The sequence below is a fragment of the Bufo gargarizans genome, chromosome 2, assembly GCF_014858855.1.
Source record: "Bufo gargarizans isolate SCDJY-AF-19 chromosome 2, ASM1485885v1, whole genome shotgun sequence".
Lineage (NCBI taxonomy): Eukaryota > Metazoa > Chordata > Amphibia > Anura > Bufonidae > Bufo > Bufo gargarizans.
The window spans coordinates 135,796,088-135,820,507 of record NC_058081.1 but is presented as its reverse complement, the minus strand read 5'-3'; the positions used below and the strand labels follow the sequence as shown (position 1 = coordinate 135,820,507).

The window sequence follows — 24,420 nt, the reverse complement described above, 5'->3', positions numbered from 1 at the left end:
AGGACCCCCTCCAATGTCGTAGTTATCTGCTATCCTGTGGATAGGGGATAAGTTGTACCTACTGGAACACCCCTTTAAGTTATATTCCTGGGGATTAGCTTTAACAATTGGTGCGTCTCTGACTAATGTAGTGAAGGTGTACACTTATATTGTAGAATAAGTCCGTGTTATTTTCTTGTGTTAATAGAGTATACAAAATGAAAGTATTTCAGGAGAAAAGAAGAAAAAGGAGGATGGGGCTGTAATTTCTACGGTATGGTGTGTCCGTCTGTCAGTTTGCATGCAGTAGAGATGTTTATATACCATTAACTCTGGTGGTAGATATTTAATGTAGAAGTTAAAGAGGTATTCTCATCAGGGTGGCATATTTCTAGGATATGCTATCAATGTACAAACTACAGATTGGCATGGTATTAAAAAGCAGGAAGTGCTCAACCCCATATGCAGTGGTGCATCTATACCGGGGGGCAGATCCAATGGAGGATGCCTGCAGCGGACCACAAGTACCACAATGGACATCCTACACAGGATAACAAATGTGTGGATGTGATAAACAGTATAAATAATATAACAAAGACAGGTGCACTCTGCGGTCTTACTAAGCCCTCAAACGGGTGTTAAAATTGAGAGATTAGCCAACATGTCCTACGTGAGGACATGTCTGAGCCCGAGCACCGCGCCAAGGTTTCTCAACTAGCTCGCGACCTAACGCTAAACCTACCTGGAGCCAGTGGGCGAATTACAATGTCAGATAGGTGCAGGTGTCACCTCTGAAACACACTCTATCTCCAGGACAGGGTTCAAAGGTGAAGAAGAGCACACCGGCAGTCCCATGGTGGTGAACGCACTTATGTGGTTTGCTCTCCATTCACCACTATAGAACATCCGAAAATAGCTGAGTGTACTTACTCTGCTATTTTCAGAAGTCCCTTAGAAGTAAATGGAGAGCAAACCGCCATACACAGCTGCTCCTCTTCACTTCAGAGGCCTGCTTCTGGAGAAAGGAGCGGTTCCCACCTCTGAGACCCACTCCTGTCTGACATGGATGGCATATCCTGGCAATATGTTTCAAATATAAAAGTGAGGTATCAGCGCTGGAAAAAAAGAGACATGGGGCACAATTGAGTAATGGAATACCTGTATGGCTGGATGTAGGTCCGGAGATACTCCTAGTCCGGAATCAATTTTCGTAGCAATCAATAGTGCGGGGTGGGTAGCGATTCTTCTGGCTCTACTTCAAAAAAGACGCGCGCACGAAGGAGCGTGATGGTAAGGGAATCCGAAAGCGCAGCGTGTGACGTCACAACTGTGGTACGGATACTGGAACTTCTCCAGTTCGGCTTCTCCGTCTTTCCAAATAAAAACAATATCGTCAATAAAACGTTTCCAAAGGACCAGACCCGCACCAAGCCCGCCACAGGGGAAGATGGCAGATTCCTCCCATCAACCCATGTATAGATTTGCGAAACTTGGTGCGAATCTGGTCCCCATGGCTGTACCCCATGTCTGCAGATAAAAATCACGGTCATATTTAAAATAATTGTGGGTGAATGAACATAATGCAATCCCCGATAAAGAAGATCTGATCCTTAGGTATCTTTCCGTCCTTTTCCGGGAAATATTCACTAGCGGATCTTCCTTTTAGAGTTTTCTATAACAGTGTATAGTGAAGTTACGTCCAGGGTACCTAGGATATAACCGTCCTCCCACTTGATATTTCCCAACAGTTGTAAGATATGTTTAGTGTCCTTGAGATAGGCAGGGAGTTTTTGTACGTGACTTTGTAATAGGGTGTCGACATATCTAGATAGATTGGCAGTTGGACTGTCGATACCTGAAATGATCGGGCGTTCGGGGGGGATTTGTCTGATGTTTGTGAATTTTCGGCAAGTAGTAGAAAATAGGGATTTTAGGGCATTGATTGTTCATGTATGATGCTTCTTCCATGGTTATTATCCCTTTTGATTTTCCTTTTTTCATTAATTGATTCAGTTGGTGTTTGTATGTATTAGTTGGGTCAAAATCCAATTTTCTATAAGTTTTTTTTTTCTCACTGAGGAGTCGAATAGATTCGTTATGGTAAGATTTCTCGTCCAATATAACTAGCCCCCCCCCCCCCCCCCCCCCCATCCCCCCCCTTATCCGCAGGTCTAATTGCTATGTCATTGTTGGTTTGAAGTGAACGGATAGCCTTTATTTCCTCTGGTGATAAATTTTGCGTGCCCTTGCGTTTTTTTATTTGGATTTATCTTACGCAGGTCGCGTAGTACCAAGGTCTAGAATGCTGTAAAGGCATTAGAGTATTCATTCAGAGGGTTAAAATGGGACTTGGGTTTAAGTCCTGTATGTATGGGGGTTTTTGATATGATATTTGGACCAGTAACATTAGTTTGTTTGATGTCTGAGGGGTAGGGAGTAACTCAGTTGAAACTTTGTTGGAGTTAGTTATATCACTAATCTTCTTATTTTTACTTTTATTCTGGTATTTTGGACTGGTCACATTGTTTAAGTGTTTGAGTCTTTGAGTTTTCTGAGAGGTTGTTTGAATCCGCGGTGTCTTTTTTTCTTCATATAGAATTTTTTTTGAGCAAGGTTTCTCAGAAACTTTTTAACCCCTATAAAGGCATTAATGGGACAAAATTTAGCAGTAGGGGCAAATTTAAGGCCCTTCTCCAGAAGATACAGTTCATTTTCTTTTAAGTTGTAACTGCTAAGATTATGAATACCCTGTCTATTATTTACACACTGAGATGCCTTTTTCCTTTTCTTAGTTAGTCCTCTGGCTCCTCTTTTCGTTTTTTTTCGGGACAGTCGTGCCTGAAAAAAAAAAAAAACTTTTTTATTGATTTATTTTTATAGGGGTTAAAAAGATCATATATAGTGAGGTATCAGTGCTGGAAAAAGAGACATGGGGCACAATTGAGTAATAGAATACCTGTATGGCTGGGTGTAGGTCCGGAGATACTCCTAGTCCGGAATCAATTTTCGTAGCACTGGATAGTGCGGGGTGGGTAGCGATTCTTCTGGGTGGGTAGCGATTCCCCAGAGCCAATATATAAGAATACGCAGGAATTGCTCTGAGATTACGCATTTTTAAGAAGAAACTAGAGAGTTAAATAAGAAGTTGATGGAAAAGGGATATAAGAGCAAAGACCTAGAAACAATTGTAGACCAAATTCGATAAGTCAATCGAAAGGTACTCCTGCAGGACACTGTAAAGAATAAACAAACTAGTGAGGAAACTGATCCAACTAATACCCTCATTAAAATCCCAATCATTTCCACATACAGCGAAGGATCATTTAATCTCAAAAAGATAGTTAAAAAACACTGGGAGATGCTATGTCAAGATAAACTGATAGGGGAAAAGATTCCAACATACACAACATTTATATTTAAGAAAGCATCGAATCTAGCCAACATGATAGCACCTAAACCTGGCCTAGTTAAATACCCTATAATAGAGATAGGTGACACCCAGCATATCTACAAAATTAACCAATATATTTCCTGCAACATCAAGGGAGTAAGTATACTTCATTAAATGTCCTTGTCAGAAATTATATATAGGTAGAACAAAACGGGAACTTAAAATCAGAATGGGTGAACATCTGAATAATATAAATAAAAAATATGATGGCCACCCCCTGTCCCGTCACTATACTGAATATCATGGGGGCTCCTTTTCTGGCTTCACATTTGGGGGCACCGAAAAGGTTAAACCCAATATAAGGGGCGGAGACTTTATTCAACAGATGTCGCGATGTGAGAGCAAGTGGATCTTCAGACTGAACAGCCTGGCCCCAAGGGGTTTAAATCAAGAATTGGAATTATTTGCTTTCTAACAATAATAACAAAATACTCCTAATACAACATCCCTGAATAAAACATATTCTTCACAGACATGTAATAGCAGCTTTGAATCACCGTGATGTACCTCATATCTTCCAATAAGCAGATCTAAAAACAGCAGTGTGGGAGTGGACAGCGGTTACCATGGGAACCGGATTCCTATTTACTTCACAGGCCTGACTACCGCAACCATCCCTGACGAAGAGGCCCGCCGGCCTCGAAACGCGTTGGATTGGTTTTTTGGTCCTCGGAAGTATCCGTACCACAGTTGTGACGTCACACGCTGCGCTTTCGGATTCCCTTACCATCACGCCCCTTCGTGCGCGCGTCAGCTGTTGGACGGAGCGGCGCGCGCCTTTTTTTAAGTAGAGCCAGAAGAATCGCTACCCACCCCGCACTATCGAGTACTACGAAAATTGATTCCGGACTAGGAGTATCTCCGGACCTACATCCAGCTACACAGGTATTCCATTACTCAATTGTGCCCCATGTCTCTTTTTTTCCAGCGCTGATACCTCACTTTTATATTTGAAACATATTTACTTTGTGGATCGCGGCAACCGTTATCTTTCAGGTAGTCAGCAGCGGCTCTGTGTTCAGCTGTTCACGGAGAAGGGACATACTGTGATAGCGCAGATACTACCACTCAATTTTACACATATCCTGGCAATATGTGATCAATGTCCCAGATGGTAATCTTCCTATAATTAATTTTCATTTATTTATTTTTTCTTTCCTATTTTTAGGCCAAAGTCCTCAGAGACACCAAGCCAATTCCAAATTTGATTTTTGCTATTGAAAAATATGAGGAATTTCTTATAAAATTATCTAAAAAGTCAAAGGTATGACACTATTTAAGGTTTTCAAGTACTGAGATACATTGCATATTTTATGACACCCTTTTCTCGCCCAATTTCCTTGGGGGACACAGAAGACCTTGGGTATAGCTCATCTCCATAGGAGGCGTGACACTAAGTGAGAACTGTTAAGCCCCTCCTCCACAGCTATACCCTCAGCCTGGAGAGAGAGACTGCCAGTTTTTGCTTAGTGTCCAAGGAGGCAAGACACTCCCTGCTACTGCAGGGCTGTTTTTCTCCTGTTTGGTTTTTAGTTTTGATTTTTGCTTTTGTTTTTTCTTCAGATCATCAGGGACAACAGAGACGCACTAGACCTCTCTGTTTCTCCCGGGGTCGAGCTGCGCCAGTGCCGGTCATCCGCACTGCTGCCTCCCCCACAGAAGGCAAGGTGGACCAGGGCAGCCCAGCTCCCCTGCATCCCGCCAGCGCAAGGGTCGCCCGCACGCCAAGCCCCTCTTCCAGCGTCCTGCCACTACGGTGCCAGTAGCTGAAGGGGCGACCCTGCTGGAACGGACCGAGGGTGAAGACGGCTGTGGTAAGAGAGAGGCTTCTCCAGCCCTACGTTCCCCTCATTCCCTCCCCGGTCTCCTGCGTGCTGGACCCCCATACTGGTCCCTGCTGGACCTAGGCTGGCCCCTGAGGTGTCGTTGGGAACAGCCATGTTTCTGGCTCCAGGGCTGTCTCTCATGTCCAGCTGTTGCCCAAGCCCCACACCACCACCATACTGGTGACCACGGGCGACTATACACTGCCCCTTCATAGGGCATTGCACAGGGGTGAGCAATGGATTGCTGTGGAGGAATCTGCTTTAGGACCGGAGTCCGGCTCCTAGCTGCCTCTGACACAGGGGTTATGCCGGCCCTCCCCCTTACCGGTCGCAGATTCAGTACAGGGGGCCCGCGCTGACTGCCCTGGTCCGTTAGGGCAGGGGGTGCAGTGCTGGACTTCAGGGTCCCCCCCCCGCTCTCCTTACCGGTGTCTAGGGCCAGGGGCCCGCTCCAGAAGCTGCCGGCTCCAGAAGCTGCCGGACGCAAGGCCCTCACGGCCTGCATGTACTGGGCGCGATGCTCCGGCAGGCCCCGGCTGACTGTTGAGGCTTCCGGTCGGCCGGGAGCCGCAAACTTTTGACCCAGGCTTCGGCCTGCTCGGCCGCAATCCGGCCCTTTGTCTCTGCCGGCCCGCGGGGTGGGCACCCGCGGCCGTTAGTACATGCGTCAGCCGGCTCCCGGCCGGGTGCCGCAAACTTTTGACCCAGGCTTCGGCCTGCACGGCCGCAATCCGGCCCTTTGTCTCTGCCGGCCCGCGGGGTGGGCACCCGCGGCCGTTAGTGCATGCGTCAGCCGGCTCCCTCCCGGTCCCGGCCGACCGCCGGTACTCCCGGTCGGCCGGGCGCCGCGAAAATCTAGGCCCCGGCTTCACGGCCTACTAGGCCACAAACTTCCAGCCTCGGTTGGAGGGGGCGGGAACTTCTCGCGGCGCGAATTCTTCCCGCCTGGAGGTCCCCCGCCCCCAGGGGATCGCAGCGCCGCCCCCTAGGCCGGAGGTTTGTTAACCTGTTGGGTACCGGCCACCAGGGGCCGGCTCCCATCTAGAGGACACCCTCTATGTTCTGGGCTTCCTGGTGGGCCTGTGTGAGATTGTGCCCCTGTATGGTGGCCCCTTTTTTTTTTTTTTGCCTCAGAGTGGCTGTGTTTTAAAAAAAAAAAAAAAAAAAAAAATAAGGAATAAAGTTAATAAATAACGGAATGGTTGCGCAGGACGCTGCAGCCTGATGCAGTAGTGCTGGCCGCACGCTATGCCCCCCTTCCGTAGGCGGCATGTTGCGCTCCTCGGCTGCGGTTCTGGCCAGCTACATGTTCCCCTTCTAGGCGGACCCTTGCCATCTCCCGGGATACGGCGCTGACCAAGGGCAAGCGCCCCGTCTATAGGCAGAACGTCGCCTCTCCAGTTACAGGTTGGCCATGTGCATCACTCTCACTGGATTTAATGCCGGACAGGTGCATGACCCCCTTCTGGGGCAGAAGAATTGCACTCTCACCGGATACGGTGCTGGCCATGTGCACGACCCCCCTCCTTGAGGAGCACGGCACTCTCACTGGATTCCTGCCGGCCATGTGTGTAACCCTCTTCTATGGCGGTACGCTGCACTCTCACTGGGTTCGCTGTCGGCCATGGGTATAAAACGTGTGCACGTCCCCCTTCCATATGCGGAACACTGCACTCATTGGGTTCACTGCCGGCCATGTGCACGTCCCCCTTCCATAAGCGGAACGCTGCACTCTCAATGGATTCGCTGCCGGCCTTGTGCATGACTCCCTTCCATAAGCGGTAGGCTGCACTCTCATTGGTTTCGCTGCCGGCCTTGAGCATGCCTCCTTCTCTCGGGCGGCATACATACTCTTCCTGGCTGGGGTTGTTCTCTCGCGGTAGGTTGCTGGCCACGTGCTTGACCCCCTTCCATGGCGGGGTGCTTGCACTCTCACCGGATCCGCTGCCAGCCATAGGCATGGCCCCCCCCCCCTTCCTTGGGCGGTGTACCGCACTCTCGCTGGCTTTGCTGCCGGCATGGGCATGCCTCCTCTCCTCAGGCGACATACATGCACCTTCACTGACGGTGTTTGTTCTTGCGCCAGTACGTTGCTGGCCATGTGCATGGCCCCGTCCGTGGCGGGGTGCTCGCGCTCTCCTGGGATGCGATGCTGCCGTGTGCGATTCATTGCACCCTCACCGAATACGTTGCTGGCCGGGAGCATGGCCCTCTAAACATGGGTGCGCTGCTTGCACTCCCTTTGGAAACGGTGCTGGCCTTGTGCATGACCACTTCTTATTCCGTGGGCGGTAATTTGCGCGCTCATGAGATTCACGGCTGTCCTTCTATATGCTGTACTGGACGTTCCCCTTCATTGGCGAACTACTCGTTGCACTCTCACAAAATTCGGTGTTGGTTGGATTATTGCACAATAATTTAATGCCAGGATAATCCTGTGCGTGCCCTTCCCCCTTCACTAGGTCCTTTGGTGCGGGCCTTTGCACTCTTGCCGTCTGCAGAGTTTGCCAGGTGCCTTTCTTCCCCCTTTTCTGGGCGGACTGCTTGCGTTCCATAGCATGCCCCCTGTACTAGCCTTGTGCATTACTCCCGTTCGGGTTGCACTTTGCACTTCCATGGATACTGTGGGATGCTTGGCTGTGCGCTCTGTGCGTTGTTTGGGCCGTGTTTCCCTTCTCCTCCCGTGGGTGGGTTGGCCTTCTCGCTGCCTGCGGTTTGCTAGTACGTATGCCTCCCTTCCTCCTGCGACATACTTTTTTTTTTCTCTTGGGGTGAGGCTGCTTGTCGCTAGCTTTGCACTCTTTTCTGAAGAGGTCATTCTGTCCACCTGTATGAGCCTAAGGTGTTGTCCAACACACAACAAATGAATGCCCAATGTATTCACCGCTGTATACCTTGTATATATGTAGACGGGCTCTGCTGGCTCGCTACTGCACCGAGCTGGGTGGCACTCATTCTCTGGTGTGGTCCCGTTGTGACTGCACCAGCCATGTTCATTGGCCCTTCCACCTGGGGGTGTTCGGGGTACCTTGATGCGTACCCGTTCGTCCTCCCGTGACATTGCTTCCCCGCACAAGCCGTCGGGTCGAGAGCGTTGTCTTTGGCGCCTTCTGCACTTCAGTCTGATCTGCTACCAGGAACAGACCGCTCCTCTCGGGTAGGTCACCCAACTTCTCTTGGGTGCTAGTCTATCCAGGTCTGAGGGACCTCCACTTTTGGGTTCTTCCGGGTTTTCGCCTTCTGCGAGGCGATGTGCAGGTCGTCTCACAGAGTAGCAGGTTTTCGGCTTTTGAACTGTCCTGTGGCTTCCCTGTTTGCCATTCCTCCTTTCGGTTCGGAGGGTGTTATGCCGACCTCTGTCTCGACTGCTTTTCCTCGCCGGCTCGGTTGTTTTGGCTTCCTTTCTGAGTTTGTCACTCCGAGGTGGCTTCTGCACCGGCCAGGCCTCAGAGGCTGTTTCGTCATTGCCCCCTCCCCTTCGGGGGTGAGCATGGTTGTTCATTTGGATGGTTCCGGTGTTACTTGTGGTCTCGTACCGTCTCCCTCGTTTTCGCTGGCAGTACTAGCTGTGTGCCTGTTTGCCAGGCCTATTGCGTTCTGTCCTCCCGCTGGGTGCAGATTGCCTTTCCATTCTGGGCATATGGTCCTGCTGGACTTACCTTTTCGGTAACTTGGGAGGACTACCCTTCGGTCACGGTTGTCCTTGACTTTCCCTCACCAGGACTGTAGAACTCCTTCCTGTGGTGGCTACGTCGACTTGGACTTTGGCCTGTCTTGTCCTGGCATCTGTCGGCTGCTGGGCGGACCCTTCCGGTTTCTTCCGTCTGTCCTTCTGCTCACCCACTCCGGTTGGATACGGGACTATGTTGTTCGGGGGCCGACGGGAGTTTTCTTCCGACCCTTGGGCCGTGTTACTGGTCTGCGCCTGATCACATTGGTTTTTTTTTCCCGCTTGCCAGGCGATTCCTGCGAGCGCGCTAGTGTTCGCTCCCGACTGTGCTTCGTCCGGGTTCGGTTGTCGGACTTAGGGTTCTTGACTAGGTTTTGTGGTAAGTGGGGCATTCCCCCACTCTGCTTTTCTCTCCCTTGGTTTTGTCTTTCTCTAGTCCGGCCTGGGACTGGGACTCTGTTACTGAAGTGTCAAGTGTCGGCGCTGTCCTTCCCCTTGCAGCGTTTTCTGGCCCTCCTGGGCCTGTCATGACCTTCTTCCACAGAGTGGCTCTTTGGTTCCTCTGTACCGTTCCCTGGTACCGCCCTGGGAACTACACACTGAGCTCTTGGCGCTCCACTCTTTCCCTTGGTGCCGTTGTAGAAGTTCTCCCTACTCCTGCTGTCCTGTACAGTTGTGTTTTCTGTTGCCATCATGTCTGACGGGTGCCTGATGGGTGGCCCTTCGTGTTCTGTGCCCTCTGTCCTTTTCCAGGACGGGGCTGTTTCTCCATCCCGTCCCTTCCTTCTGAGGGTGGTATCTGCCTTCTTATCTACGAGGCTTTGGTCATCCCCTTCCCGTCTCCGGGAACGGGCGCTTCACCGCTTGGAGATTGTTTGGGTTTGCAGTTATTCCTTGGAGATCTCCGGCTCTTGTCGGCGTTCGGTCTCTTGTGTTTCCAGGATGTCCGCGCAAAGGGTTGACGGCCTCCAGGGTGGCTTCCTTCGCTCTCTGTGTCTATTGCTGTGGTTACCGCACCAAGGGCAGGGTTCTGCTTTTGGTGTCACCGTTCATTTCACCAGAGCGGTCGGTGCCTCCTGGGCCGGAGGCATTAGGCTTCGGCCATGCTTTTGTGCAAGGCGGTCGCTGGTCTTCCTTGCACACCTTACTGGGTTCTACAGGGTGCGCGCTGGGGCCTCGGCGTCTGCTGCCTTGGGCCGCCTGGTCTGCAGGCGGCGGTTTCTTGATGCCTTCGGGTGCTTTGCCCTGGTGCTGTGGTCCCTCCCCTCTTGGACTGCTATTGAACGTCCCAAGGTCTTCTGTGTCCCCCAAGGAAATTGGGCGAGAAAACGAGATTTTTGTATAACTTACCAGTAAAATCTCTTTCTCGCTCTTTCCTTGGGGTACACAGCACCCACCCATTCTTTGTTTCCGAGTTTGTTTTACCCGTTGGGTAGTTGGCTTGTTGGTTCCACTTTTGGACTTTGCCTTTTCTCACTACTTGGACACGCAACTGGCAGTCTCTCTCTCCAGGCTGAGGGTATAGCTGTGGAGGAGGGGCTTAACAGTTCTCACTTAGTGTCACGCCTCCTATGGAGATGAGCTATACCCAAGGTCTTCTGTGTCCCCCAAGGAAAGAGCGAGAAAGAGATTTTACTGGTAAGTTATACAAAAATCTCGTTTTCTGCCATGTCAGGTTAATCTGATGCAGTACATGAAGCTTAGTACCTCCAGAGACTTCAGGATCAATGCAGCCAGCCTGGATGTAGCTCTGCAAGAAAAAGGATCGGATGAAGAGAATGAGGTGAACAATGAGCAGGTATGTGCTGTGTGTTCTTGGTGTATTTATCCAGACCACTGTATTTATCCAGACCACTTAGCGCAAGATCATGTTTGTCGGGGGATGCAGTGACTTAAGGCGTCCTGACGTACATGTATGTGATTTAGTTAAACTGTTGCCATACAAAATCTCATGGTGACAGTTTAACTTAAACTGGTGATTGTGAGAGGGGACATGCCCAACAATCCGTCCGGGAACCAATCAGCATTGGTACCAAGGAGATGATTGCTGTGATTGGTCCTTCTGTGAGAATGGCTGAACACAGTGAATACAGGTGAAAAGGCTGTAATTCTCTCTTCTGCCGGTATTTCACTGTGTGTGAAGAAAAAATAAATAAACCCCTCCCTCCATATACATGTCCTGTTAGCTGGATGGGAACCCATCAGCAGTGGTACCTGGCAGCAATCTCTCTGTACAGAAGGACCAATCACAAAGAAAAGTCTTAGAAAAGGCTTGCTGTCCCAGCTATAGTCCTCTTATTTGTGCTCAGCCATGTGACAGAGAAGATCGGGAGCTGGTTGATGTCCTGCTGTCTGCCCCTCTGGGTAATTACTGTTAAAAAGATAAATATATAAATTTCTAGCCCTAAACACCCGTAGTTAGTTATAAGCTACTGTTGACAGTAAAAAGCAATGTATTGCAGTGGATGCAATTGAAATTTTGTAGCAACATTTTTCAGATGAATTTATTTCCAACATGGTCTCTTCTGCCATATAGCAATATGCTATATGGCAGGAGAGTGTTTGATGAAGGTCGTTTTGACCGAAACGTCACATGTATGCACATGCATTTGAGTTGCTTTGCAAGTAAAATCAAGTTAAAAGAATGTACTGATTGCACTATACCCAAAGGTGTGCTGAAGTTATACTATTACAAATATATTAAGGGTTGGGAACCCATAGCAGAAGCACCCAAAGATTGGACCAGCGTGCCACGCCGTTCGTTCACATATTGCACCCCTAAAAAAATCCCAGCTACAACAGTTTATACCAGCGATGGTGAACCTTTTAGAGACCAAATGCCCAAACTGCATCCCAGAACCCACTTATTTATTGCAAAGTGCCAACACGGCAATGTAACCTGAATACTACAGTCCAATATAGTATATCTTCCATGTACTTTATCACTCAGCTATCAGGGGTCGAGTGGAGGGGGAACGCATGGGAACGGCGTTCCTGCACTTTTTTCATGGCAGGAACGCCGTTCCCTTTCAGCCTCAAGCCAGGAGAACACGGCTGAATCAGATTCACAGGGGGAGACGGAGCGCACTGTGCAGGGCAGGTTAAGGGAGGAGGAGCGGCTTCAGTTGAGAGGAAGCTGTCTGTGCGGTGCCGCTGCCTGCGACTCCTCTCATGGCGCCCCACCCCCCTAATGACATCATCTCCTTCACTACAAGATCATTTAGAATGTCTTTTAGAAAAGTTTGTCCTGGGATTCGAACTCACGACCTCCACACATCAGAGCAAGGCATTTACCCTCACAGCCATGAAAGCTGTCTAGGTAGTTGCTTAAAAAAAAAAAAAAAAAAATATAAGACTTCTACTTATACCTAGTGTACTGATACCTAGTGTACAACCATACACATGACAGCTGCCTACTGTGTATGGATGTAGCAGAGCTGGGTGTGTTGGGGCAGCTGTCATGTGTATGGTTGTACACTAGGTATCAGTACACTAGATATAAGTAGAAGTCTTATTTTTTTTTTTTTTAAGTAGCTACCTAGACAGCTTTTATGGCTGTGAGGGTAAATGCCTTGCCTCTGATGTGTAGAGGTCATGAGTTCGAATCCCAGGACAAACTTTTCTAAAAGTGTTTTTTTTTTTTTTTATAAGACTTCTACTGATACCTAGTTTACTGATACCTAGTGTACAACCATACACATGACAGCTGCCCACTGTGTATGGATGTAGCAGAGCTGGGTGTGTTGGGGCAGCTGTCATGTGTATGGTTGTACACTAGGTATAAGTAGAAGTCTTAGGGTTTTTTTTTAAGCAACTACCTCAACATCTTTTATGGCTGTGAGGGTAAATGCCTTGCCTGTAATGTGTAGAGGTCATGAGTTCGAATCCCAGGACAAACTTTTCTAAAAGTGTTTTTTTTTTTTTTTTTTCTGATACTTCTACTGATACCTAGTGTACTGATACCTCGTGTACAACCATACACATGACAGCTGCCCCAACACACCCAGCTCTGCTACATCCATACACAGTGGGCAAAGTTACCTACAGTAGAAGTCTTATATTTTTTTTTTTTTAAGTAACAAGCTAGACAGCTTTCATAGCTGTGAGGGCATATGCCTTGCTTCTGCTGTGTAGAGGTCAAGAGATCGAATCCCAGGACAAACTTTTCTAAAAGTGTTATTTTTTTATTTTTTAGTCCGCAGCGACACAAATTACAGCATGCTAGATTTTCTGTGCTTTTTTATTTTTTGGAAGGGGGGGGGGGGGGGGGTTGCAGTGGATCTTGGGTGAGTTCCCACACTTTTTTTCCCAGGACTTGACCCCTGTCAGCTATAATAGCCTGCCTACATTCAGTGCGCTGCCTGTGCTGTACATAGTGAGCCCTGCGCTGATGAATGTCAGGAAAAGTCTAAAGCATATTGTTACACCATAGACTTTTTCCAGGGTGTGGGTGCCCACAGAGAGGGCTCTGAGTGCTGCCTTTGGCACCCGTGCCATAGGTTCGCCACCACTGGTTTATACCAACTGCGTCCCATAATTAGCCACTGTAAAGAAAAGTTTGACTAGGTTAGACACCCCTGATAAAAAATTTGACGATCCATGAGTTGTTTATTCATTTTAAGGCTAAATTTCTGACAATACTTACCCATCAAATGGGCCAGATATGAAATGAAACTGTGCGAGAGCACCACGGAGTACACACAAAGATTCTTAATATATGAGACAAATGATGCACAAACTGAGCCTCCAGACTGACCCCTAGGCTAAAAAAATCTCTGGGAAGTTTTTCTGGGATCTAATTTACCCCTATTTAGATAAGGAATACAAGTTTATTCCCAACAACTTTTATACTAGTATGCCCCTATTCAAATGTCTGGCTTCCAAAGATACAATCTGCGATCAGGCGAAATCAAAAGGACCTGCCCAAGACTTTTATAGGCCAAAGTGTTCCAGTAGGGAACAGGAGGACAGTTTGCAACAATAAGCCGCTGTTTGTAAAGTACAAGGACAAGTGGGAAGTCCTTGTACTTACCTCTATAAACGCTGACAGATCCTGGGCACAGACAGGGTCAGGCTGTCCGCATGGCAATTAAAAATTAAAATTATGTAACAATTGGAGGCCGGTGGTATGCAGTTTGTGGGTGTCTTCTTCTGCGCTGAATTCACACGTCCGTGGAACACAGAGTGCAGGAGTGCACGGCATCGCTGGTTGCTATGACCCCTGTTATACAGCAATACACTCGTATGATCTAAAGGAGTGTAACAAGTGGGAGGCACATACAGCAGCAGCGGTGGCACGAAGCGCACAGTGTCATAGCAACCAACGATGCCGTGCGCTCCTGCACTCAGCAGGATGCCCGTCCGGTATCTCGCAGACCGTTTTCCACAGACATGTGAATTCAGCCTTAGAAGAAAACATGGAGACCAAGTGAGGAGCCTGAACAAGAAAAAAGTTAGCAGGAGAAAAAAGCCGCCTTGGAAAAGCAACAGTCAAGGGAAAAGTTTTGGCCAAAACGTTCCCTAAACCAAAAAGCTCTTGAGTCACGGGAATAAGCCCAGGGACTAAGAGAAGGAATTGATGACAGAGTCAGGCCGGGGGCTACGTTTGGATAGGCCCAGAGGAGAGGGAAGCAAAGAGGCAACCTAACCTAAAGGGGGAGAGGGAAACATACCATCTGGTGTCTTTAGGCACTGCAGGTCATCAGCAGTGTTGAGTGCGAATATTCTAATCGCGAATATCGGCACTGAGAATTTCCGAATATTTTGACTATAGCGCTATATATTCGTAGTTTCAAATATTCTAGATTTTTTTTTCTTCACAGTACACAGGATCCCTCCCAGCTTCTAGCTTGTGGGCCAATGAGAAGGCTGCAAGAGCTTAGCAACTTCCCTAGCAACCAATAGGAAAGTTGCCTACCCCTTACTATATAAGAAAATGTCCAGCAGCCATTTTGTGCTGTTTCATGCAGTTGTGAATTGCTGTTTTATAATACTTCTGATACCTCATATATAATTCAGATATTTAGTGGTAGATAGTGTAGGTTAGTTAGGGAATAGGTTAGCTGATTAGGTTCCAGTGTAGGGTGTTAGGTACATTAGTTAGATAGCTCAGTAATATATATATATATATATATATATATATATATATATATATATAAAATCCAGATAGTTAGTGGTAGGTAGTGTAAGTTAGTTAGTGTAGCTGGTTCGTGTAGGGTGTTAGGTAACGCAGTCATATATATAATCCAGATAGTGTGAGATAGTGTAGGTTAGTTAGTTGATAGGGTTTAGTGCAGGGTGTAGTGTAGATTAGATAGAGATATAGTATAGTGTAGCCTTTTGCTGTCTGTTTAGTCTGTGGGGGAAAATAAAAAATAAAATCTTTTGCTGTGTTTTAGGTTTTTGTGTGCTAGGATTGTCTGCGTCTTTTGTCTGTAAACATTTTTTTAATAAAAAGTCTTTGCCCATGTTTTAGTGTAACAGTTTTAGGGTTTTGTTTGTTAGGGATGGATCATTGTGCGTCTTTTGTCTGTGAGAAAAAAAAAAGTCTTTGCCTGTGTTTTAGTGTTGCTGTTTTAGGTCTGTGAAGGTTCTCATTTATCCAGGTCATGGTATATCTGTAAAGAATAAATCAAGGCAACTGGACGTACTGTAGATTTCTTGAAAACGTTTCACTCGTTCTTCCAACGAGCTTTCTCAATAATGGGTATAATGACCTCTGACCCCATGCTGGGTATAATTACCAGATGTTGATTCAGTTACATATTTATTCCCAGAGAATTTTTGTACAGTCACTCAGAATTGAGAAAGCTCGTTGGAAGAACGAGTGAAACGTTTTCAAGAAATCTACAGCAAGTCCAGTTGCCTTGATTTATTCTTTACAGATATACTGTTTTAGGGTTTCATTTGTTAGGGAGGGATTATTGTCTGCGTCCTTTGCGAAAAAAAAAGAAAAAAAAGGCTTTGTGTTTTAGTGTTACTGTTTTAGGGTTTGTTGTACTAGGGAAGTATCATTGTCTGAGAGAAAAAAAAAAAGTATTTGGCTGTGTTTTATTTTTTCCAGAGAGCGGGAAAAAGCCAAAGTGTACAAAATACTTAAATAAAAACACAGTACAGTGTAGTATCAAAAACCTTACAACCAAGGCTTTTTCTCCTATCTTTAAATCCCAATCCCTCCCCAACCCTCATTTCCGCTAGGAGCCACTGTCGCCCCTCAATTACCACCTAATTCCAATTAATTGCAATTGCCCCAAATCTCTAACTATATTGATTTTCTCCCTTTTGTCTGAGCAAGGCTAAATTTATATTGCTTTACCCTGTCCATGTACTCCTTCCATTCCTGGAAGGAGGGATATTTAGTCGAACCCCAGTACTTCACTATTACGACTTTGACGAGTGCAGTCACCCCTAAGCCAGAGTCGTTGCTCCGTTTTTTTTGTTAGTGTCCGGGAAATTACCTAAAATCGCATATTCAATGCAGGCATCATATTTCAAGGTGGAGCAGTTCTGTATTTTCTCAAAGACCTTGGACCAATATTCCCTTATACCTAAACATTCCCATAATAGATGTTTATAGTCCCCCCTGTCCATATAACATTTGTAGCACTTCGGTTCTCTATCTCTGTAGATCGTGGATATTAATAGTGGTGTATAATGTAAGCGATGTATCATTTTAAGAAGAATCCACATATGTGCATGAGAAATTGTAGCCTTTTTAATATTCCCGTAAATAGTGTCCCATGGAATGTGCTCATTACATTGTAGGTCTATTTCCCATTTAGCTTCACTTTTAAATGTGATCTGTTTAGTACATTCATGCTTAAGCTTTGCATAGATGTGTGATGTAACAGGACTATTTGGTGACGTATCATAGCAAAAATCTAAAAAAGTGTTATGTGCAATTTTAAGGTAATTCTTATTTTCGATGTATTTTACAGCGTGGCGTAGCTGTTCATATTGAAATGTGTCAATAAACCTTAGTGTTGTGTCCGGGAGGATTTCAGTTAGTGCTCTAATCTGCCCCTTATCTGCCCACTAACTTCGTAATATGCGGTAAATTAACATTCCTCCAGATCGGAGTGAACTGAACAGCTTGTTTTAGTCCTACAATATGCCTAACCTGGTTCCAAACTCCCCTAAGAATTTTACTAAACGGGCATTCTCCCCCGTTTTTCTCCGTAATCCCAGTTTCAAGAATGTGGAAAATGTCCTCCCGAGGGCCCGTTATGATTCCCAAATAGTAGCCTGACACACTCACCCTTCCGGTTTTTAATGCACCATTTCAGTTGTGCGGCAACATGATATCCTTTGAGGAAGGGGAGTGACAATTCTCCCTCTTCTTCATTATTATATAGATACTGTAATTTAATTCTAACCCGTTTTTGGCCCCATATTAGCTCATTAAAGAGGCTCTCAAGTTTATTAAAAAACATATCTTCGATCATTATTGGGCTTGCATTCAATACTTATAGTAACATTGGAAGTAGCGTCAATTTATAAGGGCTATACGGTTCATTTGTGACAGGGGGAGTTTTAGCCAAGTTTTGATTTTCTCTTTTACCTTATTTATCATTGGGGAAATGGTCAACTTCGTATAGTGTTCCAATCTGGTCCCGATATGAATACCCAAATAGCTGGGTCCAGTATACAGACTTTAAACTTATGGCCAGGAGGAACCAGACGTTTTAATGGGAGGAATTTAGATTTCTTCCAATTAACTTCATAGCCTGACAGGCGTCCAAAGTCGTCTATATTTTCCATGACTTTGGGCAAGCTAGCATATCCCCCTTTCAAAAACAACAAAAGATCATCTGCATATAGGCTTTTTTTTTATCAGCGTTGCCCTCACACCCGAAACCCATTATTTCCTTGTCTGCTCTAATTTTACATGCCAAAAGAAAAAGTGCAAAGAGCATTGGAGAAGGAGGACATCCCTGTCGTATTCCTCGTGTCAGGGAGAGGGCCGCAGAGTATTCCCCATTTATTCAAATTCTGGAGATGGAGCTCCGATATAAAATCTAAACCCACCTAGAGAAATAACTGTTGATTTTCATTCGGTTCATCACTCTCCAGAGGAAGGGCCTCTCCACCCTGTCAAAGGCCTTCGCTGCGTCCAGAGACCGGATGGAGCGGTCCTCTCCCTCCCCCACCTGGATGTTCAAGAATGTTCTCCTTATATTATCCTGTATGTTCCTTTTGGGGATGAAACCAGTTTGATCAACATGGATAATTTTATGATTTACAGATTTTAATCTATTGGCCAGGAGTTTAGTAAGGATTTTATAGTCTGTATTCAACAGCGAAATCGGTCGATATGATGATGTTATTATTAGTTGTGGGTCCTTCCCCTTTTTAGGGATTAGGGTAATAATTGCATCCATCCAGGAGGGGGGCAGCGAACCCACAGTCCAAGGCTGGTTTAAAACTTCCAGCAATCGGGGGAGCAACACACTCTCATGCTTACAGTATAGCTCAAATGGAAAACAGTCTGCCCCTGGAGATTTATTGCCTTTAATTGATTTCAACGTAGACTGTAGCTCTGTTAATTGAATCGGTCTATTCAACCATTCAGTATCTTGTTTATCAAACTCAGGGCATCGCAATATTGTTGAGGTATTTATCAATTTCCTCTCCAAAATCAGCAGATCCTGCCTGATATATCCCAGAGAAATATCTGGTAAACTCCTTTAAGATAGTCTCAGGGGCCCGCAGGACCGTCTCCGAGCCAGCCTTGATGCTGTTAATTTTATTACTCCCTCTTTGTTTTGTTTTTTATTAATGTGGACAATAATCTACTTTAAGATTTTATTTGGGGCTTTTTTGTATAAATATTGTTTATATTCATCTCTCACAATTTTTAATTGTTGTTGTTTTTCTAACGTGTGTACATACATAATTTCTGATTCTAATTGACTAATCTTCCCCTCTAGGTTTTTTTGTGTTTGCGCAAAGATCTTCTTTTGCTTCTTAATTTGATAGGCATATAGGCCGCGAAGGAAAGCCTTCAGCGAGTCCCAGACCATATGAATATGTGTGGAGTCAGTGTTACTAATCTAGAAATGTTCAATCTCAGTGTCGATCGTGTCAGTATCGCCTAGTAATGTTATCCAGTGGGGATTGAGCTTAAAGCTCTTGTTTTTTATTTTGCGCCGAGCGTCAATTAATACTAGAACCGGGGAATGGTCAGAAATACCATGATTTTCATATTTTATTTTCTTAACCCGGTCAATCAGCCCAGTGTCGGCGAGGGCGAGGTCAATTCGAGACATGGACTTATATGTATTGCTAAGACAGGAATACACCTGTTTATCGCCGTACAGAGAGTGCCATACATTAACTAATGCCATCTCCTTGCATATTTTATACAATGCAGTAGTTGGACTGGAATTTTGTTCATAGTTGGTGATGGAGGACTTCCTATCCATTCTTACGTCCATGACCGAGTTGAAATCGCCAATCACCAGCACTGGGCACTCATCTCTTAGGCCCCTTTCACACGGGCGAGTTTTCCGTGCGGGTGCGATCCGTGCGGCGAACGTATGGCACCCGCACTAAATCCTGACCCATTCATTTCTATGGGGCTGTGCACATGAGCGTTGTTTTTAACGCATCACTTGTGCGTTCAGTTGAAATCGCAGCATGCTCTATATTGTCCGATTTTGACGTGACGCAGGCCCCATAGAAGTGAATGGGGTGCGTGAAAATCGGATGGCATCCGCAAGCAAGTACGGATGCCTTGCGATTTGCACGCACGGTTGCTAGGAGACGATCGGGATGGAGACCCGATCATTATTATTTTCCCTTATAACATGGTTATAAGGGGAAATAATAGCATTCTGAATACAGAATGCATAGTAAACCAGCGCTAGAGGGGTTAAAAAAAATTGAAAAAATTTTTAACTCACCTTAGTCCACTTGATCGCGAAGCCCGGCATCTCCTTGCGTCTCCTCTGCTGCTGAACAGGACCTGGGGTGAGCTGCTGCATTAAATAGAGGTTAAGGACCTGTGATGACGTCACTCCGGTCATCACATGGTCTTTTACCATGGTGAATCACCATGGTAAAAGATCATGTGACGTACCATGTGATGACCTGGAGTGACGTCATCGAAGGTCCTTAACTGGTATTTAATGGAGCAGCTCAACCCAGGTCCTGTTCAGCGCAGAGGAGACACAAGGAGATGCCAGCTTCGCGATCAAGTGGACTAAGGTGAGTTAAATTATTTTTTTATTTTTTTTAACCCCTCTAGCGCTGTTTTACTATGCATTCTGTATTCAGAATGCTATTATTTTCCCTTATAACCATGTTATAAGGGAAAATAATACAATCTTCAGAACATCAATCCCAAGCCCGAACTTCTGTGAAGAAGTTCGGGTACCAAACATGCGCGATTTTTCTCACGCGAGTGCAACGCATGACAATGTTTTGCACTTGCGCGGGAAAATCGCGCATTTTCCCGCAACGCACCCGGCTCCTATCCGGGCAAAGAAAACTGACGCCCGTGTGAAAGAGGCCTTATGGAGACAAAGTCCATCAATTTGCCCAACACAGCAGACGAAAAAGGTGGAGGAATATACATGAATGCAAGGATACTCCTTTGACCTTGCCAATAACAGTGGAAAAATATATAGCGTCCCTCTTGATCAATTAGTTGTTCTATTGGATGGTAATCTACTTGATTATGGACATAGACACTAATGCCCCGAGCATATGTAGAATAGTAAGAGTGGTATTCATATGAGGTCCATTTCTTTCTTCCTAAAGCTATGGCTTTTTCGTATGTTAAGTGTGTTTCTAACAGGGCCACTATTGCCGGTAAATGTCTAGAGATTAGGTCATAGACCGCACACCTTTTAACTTTATCTACAGACCCCTGGATGTACCAGGTTAATATTTTTGACAAGTTATTCCTTTATAACAAATCAAAGCAAGGAGTAAGAGCAAAAAAGGAGGAAAAATTCCTCCAGTGGCCCCTGCGGAAATAGCACTCCCAGTACCCCCCATCTTACCCATCCGTACTGACCCATGAGCGAAGAGACACAGCTCATAAGGTCTCTAACCATAAGCCTCCCCCCCATCTCCAGCCCCCTTAATGCCCCCCAGCATCCCACATATCAGCGAATCCCTGCGTCTTTCTTATTAAACTCCCTTAGAGTCCATCCATTCTGATGCATTGGTTGGGTTAGAAAATAATTGGACCGTGTCTTTATAAATAACACGTAATTTCGCTGGATACATCATGGAGTATTTTATAAATAAATAATGAAAGTGGGGCACACTCTCAAAGTATAGAGATCTTTATTAACACTATTAGTAAAATGCAGAACTATTTTACTAATAGTGTTAATAAAGATCCCTATACTTTGAGAGTGTGCCCCACTTTCATTATTTATTTATGCCATTTACCACTTTCAGACTGGGTGTTGTCTGTTAAGTGGGTGCACCTCTGTGTGGTTTTTCCACCTCATTTTAGTGCGACATTTCCCTGTTTCATGGAGTATTTTATATTTGCTTGTATTAGTCTCCTCTTTTTTTCTGTATATTCTCTTCTTTTATCCTACGTGGCTTTAGAGAAATCAGGGTATATTTCAATGTTATGTTCATTGTATTTCACCGTTTGCATCTCTCTTTTCCGTCTTAAAATATAGTCCTGATCTTTGGAGCTTAGCATCTTAATTAACAATGGCCTATGGACCGACCCTAATGGTGGTTTTCTAATAGGGATACGGTGTGCTCGTTCCACTACGGATCCTGAAGATGTCTCTCCAGTTCCTATATCGTCGCGTAGCCATTTTTGTACAAAACTTGTGGGATCATCTCTTTCTACCCCCTCAGGAAAACCAACCAGCTTAAGATTATATCTCCTGGATCTGTCCTCCAAATCCACCATTTTATCCTTCAGAGCTTTATTGTCCACTTCTACCTCCTCAATAGTTTTTTTTATACGTTTGGTGTCTTTCTGCAGCTCCACCGTTAAAGTTTCAGTCTCTTTTATCCGCTGCCTCATTTTATTAAGGTCGTCACATATCACTGAGATGTCAATCTGTACCGCTGCTACCGTGGTCGTCAAGGTGTTTAATGAGTGATTGGTCATTTTAACTGCGACCAGTATTCCAGACAGTTTCGATATTGCTCACAAGCTGGGTCATAGGGCTGCGGACTGTACTGCCTTTAGGCGATGTAACTGCCAGTGACTTTCTATTTTGTGTTTTTTGGGGCATTTTGACTTTTTTTTTTCTCCCCACTGTGTCCGAGAGTGTTTTGAACTTAATTCAACCCGTATACGGGGAGACAGTGACGTATTTGATAGATCCACCGCCAGAAGTTCCGATATAGACAGAGCAGACGCTCCTAAATCAGTTCAAATGTACATTAAGGTATCAAAAGTTCTCATCATCTGAGTATACACAATTCCAATACACGGAACGAAAAATGTTCAGGCCCAATACACATATAGAGGTTTATCTCACGTGTCTTGAAGTGTAGTGCTTGACAAATCTAACGTCCCAAATTGTCGGTGGGTGTCCAGGCATCGAAGTCACCAGAGGCGGCACATCAGTCGGTGGTCAAGGGCACGGATGGATGGACAGAGGCACACAACAGGCAGTCCGCTCCCCGCGGAAAAAAAAGGCCCCCAAGACCCGGGATCCAGTGCAGCAGGAGACCCCAACACACTGCCCGCCACCAACAGGGAAAGTCGGGCAGCATGGCGCAGCACAGGCGGGCACCCCGCAAATCCCACCCGCCGATCGCCACAATCCACAGCCACCGTGTCAGCAGATGCCCAGGAGGGGGGACCAAGCCGGGAGGCACCAAGGCAGAGAGATCCACAATCGCACCTAGGCCCCCCCCCCCCTCCCCTTCCGTTTCTAATATTGATGAGGGTGGCTAACAAATGCAATGCCTGTGTTTTAGGCCTCATGCACACAGCCGTTGTTTTGGTCCGCATCCGAGCTGCTGTTTTGGCGGCTCGGATGCGGACCTATTCACTTCAATGGGGCCGCAAAAGATGCGGACAGCACTCTGTGTGCTATCCGCATCCTTTGCTCCGTTCCGTGGCCTCACTAAAAAAAATATAACATGTCCTATTCTTGCCCGTGCTTTGCGGACAAGAATAGGCATTTATATTAAAGGCTGTCCGTGCCGTCCCGCAAATTGCGAAACGTGCACGGACGCCATCCGTGTTTTGCGGGTCCGCGATTTTTCGGACCGCAAAACACACCATGTTCGTGTGCATGAGGCCTTAATGTAACAGTTTTATGGTTTCGTTTTGTTAGGGAGGGATCATTGTGCGTCTTTTGTCTGTGAAAAAAACAAAAAAAAAGTCTTTGCCTGTGTTTTAGTGTTACTGTTTTAGGGTTTCGTTTGTTAGAGAGGGATTATTGTCTGCGTCTTTTTTGTCTGTGAAAAAAAAAAAAAAGCTTTGTGTTTTAGTGTTACTGTTCTTGTCACATCATCAATAAATACAAGAGAACCAGTTCCATTGGCAGCCATCCATGCCCACGCCATGACACTACCACCACCATGCTTCACAGATGAGGTGGTATGCTTAGGATCATGAGCAGTTCCTTTCCTTCTCCATACTCTTCTCTTCCCATCACTTTGGTACAGGTTGATCTTAGTCTCATCTGTCCATAGGATCTTGTTCCAGAACTGTGAAGGCTTTTTTAGATGTCGTTTGGCAAACTCTAATCTGGCCTTCCTGTTTTTGAGGCTCACCAATGGTTTGCATCTTGTTGTGAACCCTCTGTATTCACTCTGGTGAAGTCTTCTCTTTATTGTTGACTTTGACACACATACACCTACCTCCTGGAGACTGTTCTTGATCTGGCCAACTGTTGTGAAGGGTGTTTTCTTCACCAGGGAAAGAATTCTTCGGCCATCCACCACAGTTGTTTTCCATGGTCTTCCGGGTCTTTTGGTGTTGCTGAGCTCACGGCGCGTTCCTTCTTTTTAAGAATGTTTCAAACTGTTGTTTTAGCCACGCCTAATGTTTTTGCTATCTCTCTGATGTTTTTTTTTTTTTTTTCTTTTCTTTTTAGCCTAATGATGGCTTGCTTCACTGATAGTGAGACCTCTTTGGATCTCATCTTGAGAGTTGACAGCAACAGATTCCAAATGCAAATGGCAAACTTGAAATGAACATTTGACCTTTTATCTGCTCATTGTAATTGGGATAATGAGGGAATAACACACACCTGGCCATGGAACAGCTGAGAAGCCAATTGTCCCATTACCTTTAGTCCCTTAACAAGTGGGAGGCACATATGCAAACTGTTGTAATTCCAACACCGTTCACCTGATTTGGATGTAAATACCCTCAAATTAAAGCTGACAGTCTGCGGTTAAAGCACATCTTGTTTATTTCATTTCAAATCCATTGTGGTGGTGTATAGAGCCACAAATGTTAGAATTGTATCGATGTCCCAATATTTATGGACCTGACTGTATGTGTAGGCCTTATACTACACCATTACCATTTAACTACTTATGTC

The 24,420-nt window shown here is 45.8% G+C and overlaps 1 protein-coding gene across 3 annotated transcripts in view; it reads left to right on the top strand.

Moving 5' to 3' along the window:
- The window catches only part of FANCI (FA complementation group I), a 114,473-nt gene that overhangs the window by 83,558 nt on the left and 6,495 nt on the right, over positions 1-24,420 (top strand). For all 3 annotated transcript variants that reach the window (XM_044279478.1, XM_044279477.1, XM_044279479.1), the window contains 3 exons: positions 188-253; positions 4,599-4,694; positions 10,602-10,724. In XM_044279478.1, the coding sequence (XP_044135413.1) occupies positions 188-253; positions 4,599-4,694; positions 10,602-10,724 (285 nt within the window). The remainder of the gene's footprint in view (positions 1-187; positions 254-4,598; positions 4,695-10,601; positions 10,725-24,420) is intronic.